General features: G+C 34.5%; 1 protein-coding gene across 1 annotated transcript; it reads left to right on the top strand.

Annotated features, from left to right (window-relative positions):
- Positions 1 to 8,318: 8,318 nt before the first annotated feature.
- On the top strand, positions 8,319 to 12,099 carry LOC143633099 (putative CoA ligase CCL7). The gene is made up of 6 exons (XM_077101449.1): positions 8,319 to 9,316; positions 10,388 to 10,577; positions 10,820 to 10,965; positions 11,180 to 11,247; positions 11,777 to 11,879; positions 11,961 to 12,099. The coding sequence occupies exons 1-6, from the start codon at positions 8,324 to 8,326 to the stop codon at positions 12,072 to 12,074; spliced, it is 1,614 nt and encodes a 537-aa protein (XP_076957564.1). The 5' UTR covers positions 8,319 to 8,323; the 3' UTR covers positions 12,075 to 12,099.
- The last annotated feature ends 1,404 nt before the right edge of the window (positions 12,100 to 13,503 follow it).

Raw genomic sequence — 13,503 nt, 5'->3', positions numbered from 1 at the left:
AGGGTATATGTCTTCGCAATAATTATGCACAAACGTAAATGAGTCAAATCTATACTCTTTAATAAAAAGCCGCATGTTTTGTTAATGGCATCTCAATTTCTTTAGACATATGAATTAAAATGAGTAAAATCTATACTCTCTAATAAAAAAGCCGCATGTTTTGCTAACTGTCACTCTTATATTAAATCTCATCATTTTTAATAAACTTATGATAATAATTATAATAACCTATAAAAAAAGACAGATAATAAAAAATTGTCAAGCCATGCATGTTTAATATTATTAAAATTTATGATTAAAAATTTTTTAATTTAATATTCACCTTTTTTTTAAATATTTAAAATTTGTAATTTATATAATAACAATTATGGAAGAATTGTGCAGTCAACTATTGTACTCTGGGCTTTAGTGTATGTATCATGGTTTTCTCATTTTTCATTTAGCAAGTGTCTTTGCCTTTCATATGTGTCTGCTTTTAAAACAATCTTAATTGGTTTTCCTTCCCACAAAAACCCTAAATTGATCAGACACGCTCTCTCTTCTCTGTAGCGGACCTGAGCCTCGGTTAACAACCCCGTCTCAAATTTATGAAATTGGGTTGCGATGTTTGTTTTAGAGTTGCAATTTTTCAAGTGTATATTTTATGTGGTTTGCCTCTTATTTGTGTTGTCGGGTGAGAGTGTAAGTAGCAACCTATTCAGGGGTGGCTCGTTAGTTGCAGTCAGCTCTGGGTGTAATATTTGTGTGTTGTCGGTTCTGAATTTTCTATTATCGGGTTTGATTTTGTAAAGCCTAGCAACGGGATGATGTGACTGGTGAATTTGTACATTGATGTAGCCTTTTGTTTTTGAATCGAAGGCTTGCCTTTTCTGTCTCATAGTGCTTACATTTTTTTGCATAACTAGGGGTTTGGTTTTAGCAATTTTCTTTTGTCCATGTATTTCATCTCATTCATCATATAGTTTGAGAATTCATTGATATAATTAGGGCTTCGTATATCTGTTATAGGATTACTAGTAGGGGAGGTGGAAGAATTCGGTTAAACAGTCTTCAGCTTTAGTACAGCTTCTGGTCACAGATGCTAAAGTTATCTTTTATGTTTATGTGATTGTTGTGTGTTATGTTTTTTTATGATCCTTATACTCTATGTTTTCTTCACTTGGACATTAAGTGATCTTTTACTCTTATAAGCATTGAGGCATCTTTTGATGTCAAAATATAAAAATATAAATCTAAAGTTGTGCAAGGACTTTATACGCACAAGGAGAGGGTGTTTTTTCAGCTTTTAGTTCCAATCAAGTTGACGAATTTGTGTGTTGACCCGTTTAGTTTTTATAATATTATTTAATAGTGTTATTTGACATGAAGTCTGAATAAAATTGTTATACAAGTTTAAGTTGCCTTTTAATTTAGAAACTTTTGTATAATAATCTTACACGCTTGTTTCACAAACATTGCTTTTATTATATTTTTTGATGAATGATGACCTTATACTTTTACTCAAGCATCCCTCTGTTTACACTTATACTAATGTCTTATTAACCATTAGATGATTACTAATTACTTTTTTATGATTTGATTTAAAAAGCATTGCAAAGTGAAGTTTACAAATAATGTATGTTATTGAAATTGTTTTCGCATTATTTTTTACTTGCAGTTTGGTATACAAAGACTTTATTTTCTTTGTTGTTTGCAGTGCAGGTTCTTTAGCGGAAACTGTAACAACGTGTGAGGAGATGATAGAAGCATGCGGCCATATCGACCCGTATATAGTCCTAACCCAAATGCACTTCATAGTTGGTGTTATTGTGGGCTGTAAACAACGTTACGGAACCGAGCTCACAAGGTACTCATAAACGCATCAACGACAACCTTGGCACTGCCACCGGCTACACTAGCTGCGAAAACAAACCCTGCAAAAAGGTTAATTCATAACTAAATAGGTACGTTCACATACACATACTATGTAAATAAACACAACTTACTAAACCAGCAACTTTCTCTACAGAACTTGAAAGCAGCAGTAAAAGACAAAAGTCATGAAAGGACGGTGACAAACTAAGAAGTCCAAGAACAATTAAGTGTTTTGTAGCTAACACTAACAAACCTAACCTTTTCTATTTATGCTATAGTTTGGCTAGCAACCTTCAATGTATTGTAATCATATATGTGAGAAATGCATCTTTTGTAGCTGTAATTTGGCAACCTAATTGTTGCTCCAATCCATGCCTCATGTTCTTCATGCGTTTATTAACGTGTTAACCATGCCTGGAACTGCTGCAACACGCGGGGTACATTAACTAGTTATATCCTATTTTATAAAAAAAAAAAAAAAACGTTATTTAAAATATATACATTTCTTGAGATTTTAATTTAAAGTTTGAAATTTATTAAGGTTGTATGTTCTTCAAATTTTGTTATAATCCTATAAAAACTAGGATAGAGCTCGTATGATACAAGTGTAGTTAAAAAAATACAACAAAATGGTTAAATTTAATAATATACATAATAGCATACCTTATGGATTCATAAGATATAAATATTAATAAACAAAATTTTACAATTCATAAATCTCTTAAAACCTCTTTAAATACAGTATTCGACAGTGACCCGCGCGATTAGGAGAAATGCTAACATCATTATATTTAAAAATATTTAAAGGTTAACTTACAATATACTAATAGGATATTTAATGAAATTGTATATATACGTTCATCTAGAATATTTCTAATTTATTTATTGGGATTTCCAAATATAATGTAATTGATTGGCTTGATAACATAAGAAACTGCTCATATGGCATCTACTTGGTATCCTATGTGATTGTGGAGGCATGTAATGATGCATGTGGAAAAATTATCTTGCTTTAATAGTATAGTTAGATTAGATAAACAAAATATTGTTTCATATCTCTCATACTAGTTAATACCCATAATAATTCAAATTGAATAGATCTTTACTCTATAAATAGTATATGTAGAGTGTCATATACAAATTCTATAATTTTCATTGTTAGCACTTAGCATTTTTGCACGGCCAGAGTTTTGAAGGTCTAATTAAATCAATGACAAACATGTGTGATTTACGGATTAAACTATCTTATGAAGGATTCAAATAATAAATTATACTTCTAAGAACTAAAACATTCTTTATTTATAACTTTTCTAACTAAGTGCATTGATTAAAATTTTAAATGTATTTTCTTACTTTACAGTTTATTTAATTTGCATTAAAACCTGAAAATCCTTCTAGAAAATAAAAGTTTATTGCATATTTTAAAATTGTCGTAAAGACCCATGTACAAAGACCGTGTATTAATAGTGTTTTATATGTTTATCATTTATTGTATATCGATTATTTATTAAATATTGTATTTTTATGAAGTATCCGTATAGTATAGAGTCTCAAAAGTATATGTTATAAAGATTGAACCTTTCTTCTGACTTTTCTTTTAACTTTTGGTGACTTGCCTTTGCCTTTGTTGGAAAAGACTGAAAGTACAAGGTCAAGGTTGGTATAAACTATCAACCACTTTTGATTCAGTCGTATATGAAGACAGCTTACTTGTTTTATTCACTTAATCCTTTAAATCACATCCGAGTATTAAAGTATGGGACCAGCTCAAATGACTTTTTTGATGCTATATTTTTATGAATGGTCACTTGAATATCTAAATTGTTGGCGGGCCACTTACGTATCCGGTCATTTATGTTACCTAAGTACCGGACATTGTTAGGAGGAAATCCATCATAGGTGAGAAACCCTCTGGCCCAACTTGAACCTAAGACCTCCTGACTCCTGTTTTTAAATAAAATCTTTGAGTGTTTATTCTCAACCACTTAAACTTGGGGATCATTGGCTTTTGATGCTATATGATGTCCGGTTACTTTTATTACGCATATTTCAAATAATAAACCTTAATATTTTTTTTATGGATTTTTTACTAGTATAGTATTCATTTTACTCTTATTTTTAAATATGCAATTAATGACATTAAAACTTGATAACGTGCTTTTGATAGTTTACGTTTACATTAAAACCGATCTCTAATGTTAAATGAAGTTGAAATAAATCCATAAAATAGTATATATTTCCGCCATGAATGATGGAATGCATAAACTAATAAAATTTACTTGGTACGCATTGCTTAGTCATATTTTCAATTATTTTATTCTATAAATTATGTCGTTCCTCTATTCATTCAACTAACTGAATTTATACAATATCCAGACTTTATTCATTTGGTGGAAAATCATAATACGAGCAAAATATCTTGTTAGCACAATTAAAAAGTCAAGATAGAGATGAAGCATATGGATATGTCTTATTTGCTTACAAATCTTTTGATCCTCAAATCACACCTGCGTGTTAAAGCTAAACTCTTATTCACAAATCGTACCAAAGCTAAACTCTTATTCACAAAAACACACAAATCATACCAAATCATACCAAAGCTATCCTCTCAACCATGTTTTATCCTGCGGAATACGATTTAACTATATATAACATATTTTTTTTAAATTTCTCTCTTTTTTTCTTTAAAAAAAAACTCACATCTAGTTTTTATTTTTATCTTACCCACAAATACTTGTTTTGTTATTTTTCTCATTTTTATACACTCATATAATTTAATGACGGGTGTATAGTAGTTTTGCATATATGAAAAGTTACTATAACATTTTTTATGATTTAGAGTTGCATTACCAGGCAAAAGTGCTCAAGGCTACATTTAAATCCAACCAATCACATTCATCCACTCATATTTTTATATTAAAAAAGGATGTAACATACAGAAAAATTTCAATACGAACTTTGACAATTTTGGAAGTTAAAGTACCAATTAATCATTTAGCTAAAATAAATATAGGAAAACGACACATGGTTGATGACAAATTAGATGAAATTGACACATGGCTGATAACTAATCGGATGGAATGACACATGGCTGATGACTAATCAAAGGGAATGACATCTGTCGCCACATATCATCACAGAATAACATGAGTCATCACAAGAATGACACATGCCGAGTTCTAGTAACACCTCGTGCTTATTGATTAAGTTTCCTAACAATATAAATAGAATACTTTAGAGTTCATTTCTATTCATCCCAAACACCAAACCATTCCCGTTTTCTCAAAGTATGTGCCATACCGATACCACTCCAGAGTTTTGAAGTTTCATAACCCGACACACTATGTAAGGTCGAAGTGCTACCCATTTTAAGGCAGGGGTTATTTTTAAGTCATTTCAATACATAGCTTAGATTATAATCGAATATATAGCTTAAACCTTGGAAAGTTATTATAAATATATTTAAGCTTTTCATCTATAAAGGTTTACAAAAAGAAATGTTTCTTTATAATTAAGAAACGTAAAGTTTTACATACAAAGGTCATTGTCAATCAACGTTTATTATAGAGCAAGAAACATAAATCTTTTAAACAAAAGATATTTATAATATAAATGCTTTATGTAACTCTAAAACGTGACGAGCATGTAGTAACTGGAAGGGTGCCAACACCGGTAGTTGAGTTTCTTGTCTCATGATAGTAATTCGTATAAATTCCAATCAACCGCGATACCCGTTTACTTTCCTGGAGAGCTCAATGAGAGTGTTTGAACCTATTAGTCCAAAGCATGCAACACCAAACGCCATAATGTTATATCAAAACAAATATTTTATCAAGGTTTAAAGTTACAAATTAGACTAAACGTCTAAAGCTATATCATTCGATCTATATATTTATACAAAGTTATAACTACAAGTTCGAAATAACATGCACAACATAAATCGGTAAAGACATACTAATAATAACAAATGTTAGTGCATTGACTCTAAAACTAGCGAGAAGGCGTTAAGCACTTTACATATTAAGTAAAAATTTTATTGTTAGTTAAGCCATTACGAGTTTATTATAGAAAAGTTATTGAGAGCCCCATACCTACGTAACATTGGCATCAATGTTTTTCAATTTTGTAGTTAAAATCACACCAGAGACATTATACTTTCTCACCCTCTATGTTTTCCATATCACTTTCGCCTAGGGATGAGCTCGGTATCAAACTGGTATTGACCGGTGCTGCTATCGAAATTCTCGATTTCTATTTTCCTAAAATATTGATACCGGTAACAAAGGCAAATATTTAGAAAATACCAGTACCGATACAATATTGATCACAAAACATAAAAAAGTCGATACCAAATTAATATGACAACGCTGGTATCGATTCAGTACCCGTACCTGTTTACTCTTCGCTACTTTCTCCTGCCTCTCACTCCAAAACACCTAAAGAGTCACCGTCAGGTATCCTCTAAAGCCATAATATATTCATAACTTTACAAAATAATTTAAAAAAGTCCCTAAAAGTTTGTACTTCATCTTATATCCCCTTAAAATACGACGTAAATAAATACTATTCAACGCTCATAAAGCCATAATCATATAAGGCTGAGGGGTGTGGGGGGGCTCTAATGGGGGCGCGAGTGGGGGCTCCAGCCAATAATATTGTGACGTATGGCAGAGAGAGAAACTGGATAAAGGGGGTGTTGGAGCCCCCGTTGGAGCCCCTGGCCCTGGTGTGGAGGGGCTCCAGCAGGGCTCCAGCGGATTTTTTTTTATTTTTTTATAAATATATTCAAAAAACGTATTATTAAAAAAACTCATAAATTATTAAAAAAAACACACATTAAAAAAAAACACATTAATATCTAAAAATAAAATAAAAATTAAAGTACTAAAAAAACATTATTGTTATTCTTCGGCTTGGTCTTCTTCGATCAACCTCTTTCGGATACGTTCCTTTTGCTTTTCCATCAGCATTTGATCGACCGGATTTAGGTTACTGAAGTCTCTTGTAAGGAAGTCCAAATCTCTCATTCGACTTTTTTCCTTTTTGTCATTAGAGACCACCTCCATGGTTTTGTTGAATTTATTGAGGGATTCAACAAGATCGACGATGTTTACGGCTCCCCCCTCAGCCGGTTTTTCCCCTTGGCGTCCCTTCCCAATGGCCGCCTCCTCGGCGGTGAAGACGTTTCCTCCCCCGCAATGTTTAGGTCGAATCCAACGCGGCAATCCGACCCGGCGGAAGTGCTATACGCTCCAGACGAACTAGTTTTAGTCCGTTTCGGCCCTACTTCCGCATCAAGGTCCGGCGCCACCAGCTCAACCCACTTGGAACACCTTTTCAACCTCTCCCACAACTTTAAATCGTCCCACGTCTTCACCATCCCATACCTCCACAAACACTCCTGCCTCCACTCTTCGACAGTGAAATTGTAAACCGCCAAATCATCACTGCCACTTGGTCTCATACGACCGGCGTTCCTGTTGAAAAGATTAGTAAACAAGCCGACAAATTTTCTGCTTTCGGACCACCGACCCGAAATCATATCGGCGTTTCGCTCTGTACTCCCAACGAGCGTATAGAACGTCTCCCTAACCTTTGTCCAAAAAACCTTGCTTTTTTGGTAGTCGGCTGCAAAATGAATAATTAAATTAGATTTCCAGTTAACTTTTTTATTTAACTTTTTTATTAAAAATCATTTTTAAAAACGTTAAAACAATTACCGCAACGCCGATCCTCAGAAATGACTATCCAAGCCCGACACAAGGCTTCCTTCTCATCCGATGACCACGGAGTGGTTTTCCGTTTCGTCCTCGGAGTCGAAGCCGGTCCCGGCCCGTCCGTTGCAAGTTGTTTTTTCCGGTGGACGCGTCTTCTTGCTCCCGTAGCATCACCGTGTGATTCTTGTGTCTCTGGAACAACAAAGTTATGAGACGGTTGTATGTTGGATGGTTGAAAGCCGGATGTTTCTTGCGGCCCCGAATAAAACATCGGTTGGTCTGGTGACGACCATAAATCGTCGTCAATATAATCTGAATCTAGGTTTGGGTACCAATTTCCAGACATTTTTTGGTATTATATAGGAGTTTGGGATATTATATAAGAGTTTGTAAGGTGAAATTGTGTTTTGATATGGTTGAAATGAGAGTAATTTCGGGTATTATACAGAGGTTTTAAGGTTTTTTTTTAAAACAATTCGGAGCTCCAACGGCTCTTTTGGGCGAGCTCAACGGCTCTTTCTCTCTCTTCTCCCGCGACCACACTCACGCCTGCCTGGGGGCTCGCGCTCGCGCCCCGTTCGCGCCCCGGTTCGCGCCCCGGTGGTGTGGGGTTAGCGCCTGGAGGCGCGAGCGGAGGGGCTCTCGCGCCCAGGTTAGCGCCCCACACCCCTTAGCCTAATATAATAATAACTTCCATTCAAACAAAAATCATTACTTCCAAGTTCTCATCTTCTACACCACCACCACAGTCCATGGAGAAATCCGGGTACGGCCGTGACGGAATATTCCGATCACTCCGGCCACCGTTAACCATCCCGCCAAAACCCACATCAATGGTCTCCTTCCTGTTCCGCAACGTCTCATCTTACCCAAACAAACCCGCCTTATTCGACTCCGATTCCGGCGAATCATTCACTTTCTCCGACTTCAAAACCACCGTCGCTAAACTCTCACACGCCTTAAGCACCCAATTGGGTATCACCAAAAACGACGTCGTACTCTTCTTCGCACCCAATTCAATCCAATACCCGGTTTGCGCGTACTCAGTTATCGCCCTTGGCGCCATCGTCACCACCGTTAATCCACAGTACACTGTTCAAGAGATATCTAAGCAAATTAAAGACTCCAAACCCAAATTGATTGTTACTGTTGAAGATTTGTATGATAAAGTTGCAAACTTTGGTCTACCCGTTATGTTTTTGGGATCAGAGAGTTCAATTAAAGGGTGTTTTGGGTATAAAGATTTGATTTTGAAATCTGGGTCGGTTTCGGAATTGCCTAATGTTTCGATTAGAGGTGATGATACTGCATGCTTGTTGTATTCATCTGGGACAACTGGTGTTAGTAAAGGTGTGGTTTTGAGTCATATGAATTTTATCGCGGTTTCGCAAATGTTGACTTCTGATCAGAGGTTAATGGGTGAGAAAGATCATGTGTACTTGTGTTTTCTGCCAATGTTTCATATATTTGGATTTGGGGTTATTTTGTATGGGCAGTTACAAGAAGGGAATACTGTTGTGTCAATGAGGAAGTTTGATTTTGGTGGGATGTTGAAGAATATTGAGAAGTATAGAGTCACACATTTATGGGTTGTGCCACCTGTGTTTCTTGCTTTGACTAAGCAGGATGTGGTCAACAAGTTTGACTTGTCGTCGTTGAGGCAGATCGGGTCCGGTGCTGCGCCTTTGGGGAAGGAGTTGATGGAGGAGTGTGGTAAGAGACTGCCTCATGTTGCGGTTCTTCAGGTAAACTTCATGATCTTATTTACAGTTTTGTTTGTTGGAAATTTTTTAACTTTAAATGGTGTGTTTATGCATTTATGAATTCAATGATGCAGATCTATCTTGGTATTGTTTGTTTACTGCAAATGCATATGTGCACATGGCTACTTGCCTATTTGGTTATTTTTGTGATTGTTTTATACTTTTATGTTCTTTTGGATCAACATTAATTTGGTATTCCAATTTGCATGTCTTCATTGATGTGTGTGTGTGTAGAAGTAGTAGTACTGGTGTTATTATGTAAGCTAGCCAAGTCTACGCTTGAGCTCGACTTGTTTCGAGCTATAATTTTAAAGCTTGAGCCTGGTTTGTAAGTAGTTTTAGCTCGGGTTCGGCTCTTTTATTACTTTTTAGTTTATTTATAGACCTTTATAATAAATTTTATTTGTGTTGTTAATTATAATTTTTATGTATAAAAATAATAATTATTAATTAAATATATTTTATTTTATAAATATTATTATTTAGATATATGTTTGATATATTAAATCAAGATATAAATAATAGGCTTGTTTTGGTTTGCAAGTATACTAGAGCTCAATAAGTGAAGCTTGAGGTCGGGCTTGTTTATAAAACATGCTTATTTTTAGCCTTGAGCAGTCTATATCCCATTTAAGCTACTAAGCTAGGCTGAATTTGAGCTTTTAGCAAGCTGGTCTCGAGTATCTTATGAGCGGTTTGGCTTGTTTACACCACTAGCTAGTAATTTGGATAAAAGAAGGAACCCCTTTCTAGTGTTGTTAAGTCCCATTTTATACGGCAGTGATTGGGCCCAACCGCTTATGGACGGGCCCAACTGCCCAATAGCTCTTCAACTACCGAACACCATTTTGAACATCATTTTGCTTTGATCTTGTTATTATTGTTGCTTTTTAGAATCTTGAAAATATGTGAGGAAAACAAGACACCATACATCATTCAAGTCTTCATGATCTTATTACAATGAGTATAATTGTTTACATTCATATGGTTTTGTTATATATTTTCTACCCCCTTTCTTAATCTTACAAAATATAATAATCGTGTGTATAACAGGGATATGGTATGACTGAAACGACCGGGGTCATTTCAGTCGAAAGCCCAATAATTGGACCGCGGCACTCGGGCTCAGCCGGAAGGCTTATCCCTGGAGTTGAGGCCCAAATAGTTAGTGTAGATAGCGGTAAGCCTCTTCCTCCTAATCAGATGGGTGAAATATGGGTCCGAGGAGCCAACATGATGCAAGGTATGCTCCTTTTATTATCAACACTAGCACGTGTCGGTTGTCAAAATGTGCCGGTTGGATAAAAAGTCAAAACGGGTCATTTTTGTTCATTAAGGGCCGGACCGACCCAAAACACTTGTTTTCCACAATGTTTACTATTTTTGTAGATAATTTTTGTGAATACCGAAATTATATTATTTTAGTAATAATCTTATTTTTGGAATACAACGATTTAAGAGGTTTTATGTTTTATCCATTTTCAGGTTATTACAACAATCCTCAAGCTACAAAGCTTACAATAGATAAGCAGGGCTTCGTGCATACCGGGGATCTTGGATATTTTGATGACGAGGGTCAAATTTTTGTTGTTGATCGAATCAAAGAACTCATTAAGTACAAAGGTTTTCAGGTAAAACATGCTATGTTCATGCAGATAAAGATTCTATTTTTGTTCATGCAGATAAATAAATCATTTTTCTTTCAATGTAGATATTATTGTTGTAGCAGTATAGTTTTTTTAATCAGATTTAACACAACAATAACCTATCGAATTTCAAAATGAAAAAAAAAAAAAAAAAGATTAAAACAGTTCTTAATGTTTACTCTATGCTCATAATTTTCAGGTTGCACCAGCAGAGCTTGAAGCACTTTTGCTTTCACATTCTGAAATATTGGATGCTGCAGTAATCCCGTAAGCCATAATAATATAATCTTTTTCAAACTTGCTACCCAATTATTTGCACAAACCCGAACACGACATGAACCCAAAAATCGAGTTGGACACATGAACCCAAACACAACATGCATATTCGCCGGTTGACATGAATACGACCCGTTTAACTTGATTCTTTTATGTACATATCAGTACTCTATAATACCACAGAGAAATATGAACGTATACGAAACAAATTCGTTTAGATTATAAAAGTTAAGGTCAATTTCTGTTTAAATTTTCAAAACTTTGGCAGAGAATACTCAACCAAGTTATGACATAAAACACATTATATTTTTTTTCTTTTAAATAAATAGGTTAAATGGGTCAACTCGCGAACTCGCCAAGACAACCAGAATCCAACTCGTTTAGCTAAATGGGTTCGCAGGTTTGACCTGAATCTAACTCAAAACCGGGAATATTGTGTCCTGTCATAAATTCACTCCCCGAAATTTTACTGTTTAAATCCAGTTCATAATCATTAAAACCGCATTAATCTTTCTACTAGGTACCCTGATGCTGAAGCTGGCGAGGTCCCGATTGCATTTGTGGTCCAATCTCCAAACAGTTCGCTGACCGAAGAAGATGTCATGAAATTTATTTCTGAGCAGGTAAATATCGCATTACTATATAATTACTTTGCACAAATTTCATTTCTGAATTCTGATTGGAAATTAAACGTTGCATTGCAGGTTGCACCTTTTAAAAGATTAAAGCGAGTGACGTTTGTGAACAGCGTTCCAAAGTCCGCTTCAGGGAAACTTCTCAGACGTGAACTTATCGCAAAGGTCCGCTCAAAAATGTAACACTTTTATGTATGGTTAGTTTGATTAATATTTGTGGTTCTTTAGCAGTTCATGTATAATGAATTAATGTGTCAAGAAAACTGAATTAATTTAAGAGTTTCATGATCTTGTTTTCATTTTGCTATAAGTTGTCTTGTCTCCCATGGATGTTTTTTTAACTATGGTTTCGAAAATGAGAAACCTAACCTGTAAAGTTAGTTTGAACCGTTTTATATTTTAAAAATCGTTAGTTTGTATTAAAAAGTTACTAATGATGTTCGGTTCGCATGGTTAGTTACAACCTCCAAACCATCGTTTGAACTGTTAAACTGTCAAACTGTAAAAATTGAAATGTTGATCGAACCTGAAACGCTGATCGTACCGTTAAGTCGGCAAATCCAAAATATGGCTGAACAGGTAACCCGCAAAAGGGGTGATTTGATTTTGATGATTTGAGAGGACCCATGATTCATGCATATTAACCAACATGTTTTTGTTTCTAGTTCTTAACGCCATCACCCCATGTGCAAATATTATTAACCATGTACCACAAATACGCACATGACTTGATACAAAATTCAATAAAATTTAACGCGTGCTTTGATTTGATTCATTTCTATCATTTATGTCGTATTTCAATACAGAAGATTACACTTTAAAATTCACCTATATATAGCATCATCGTACTCAGTATATCCCACCAATAGCAAAGCTATGGTAGGGTCTGAGGAGGGTAAGATGTAGACAGCCTTTTCTCTACCTCGTAGGAATAGAGAGTCTGCTTTCGGTGAGACCCTCGGCTCGAATATATATATATATATATATATAGGGGAAGGTTAACGTACAATAATCGGTTATCGTACATTAGGTACGCGAGCTTTTTGAACGTCGATTTCAATTTCATGCGGTGGCATAATTGTAAATAACTTAAATTTAATTCTATGATCTAATTCATCAATTGATTCATTGAACGTCCATCCATATCAATATAATTCAACCGTCGATCAGTATTAAACTAATTTGCAGATCGATATCAAACTAATTGAGTTAATTATCTAACCCTAAAAATTTTCGTTACCTGCAAATAAAACAGAACGTTTTATCAAAACGTATAAGAAGAATCACAATTTAAGGCAGAGTTTCGACCTAGAATCACAAATAAAATGTATAAACCTAGAATGTATTAATAGAACGTTTAAAGGTTTAAAACGTATAAGGAAGAATCATATGAAAAAAAACATTCTAAAAACCTTAAAAGGTTTAAAACGTAACTAAAAATAAGAACTAAAAATCATTTATACATTCTAGGTTGAAAAAGTAACTAAAAATCATTTATACGTTCTTTTATCATTGAAATTCCTTTAGAACGTGTAAAGGTTTAAAACGTATTAACAGAACGTTTAAAGGTTTAAAGCTAATACGTTATGTTAATATGCTTTAAACCTTTAAA

This window comes from Bidens hawaiensis, unplaced genomic scaffold (assembly GCF_021521415.1).
Source record: "Bidens hawaiensis isolate Kalapana, Puna unplaced genomic scaffold, B.hawaiensis_p1.1 tig00006617_1, whole genome shotgun sequence".
Taxonomy (NCBI): Eukaryota; Viridiplantae; Streptophyta; class Magnoliopsida; order Asterales; family Asteraceae; genus Bidens; species Bidens hawaiensis.
Note: the sequence above shows the minus strand (reverse complement) of the source record. Positions and strands in the feature narration are given on the sequence as shown.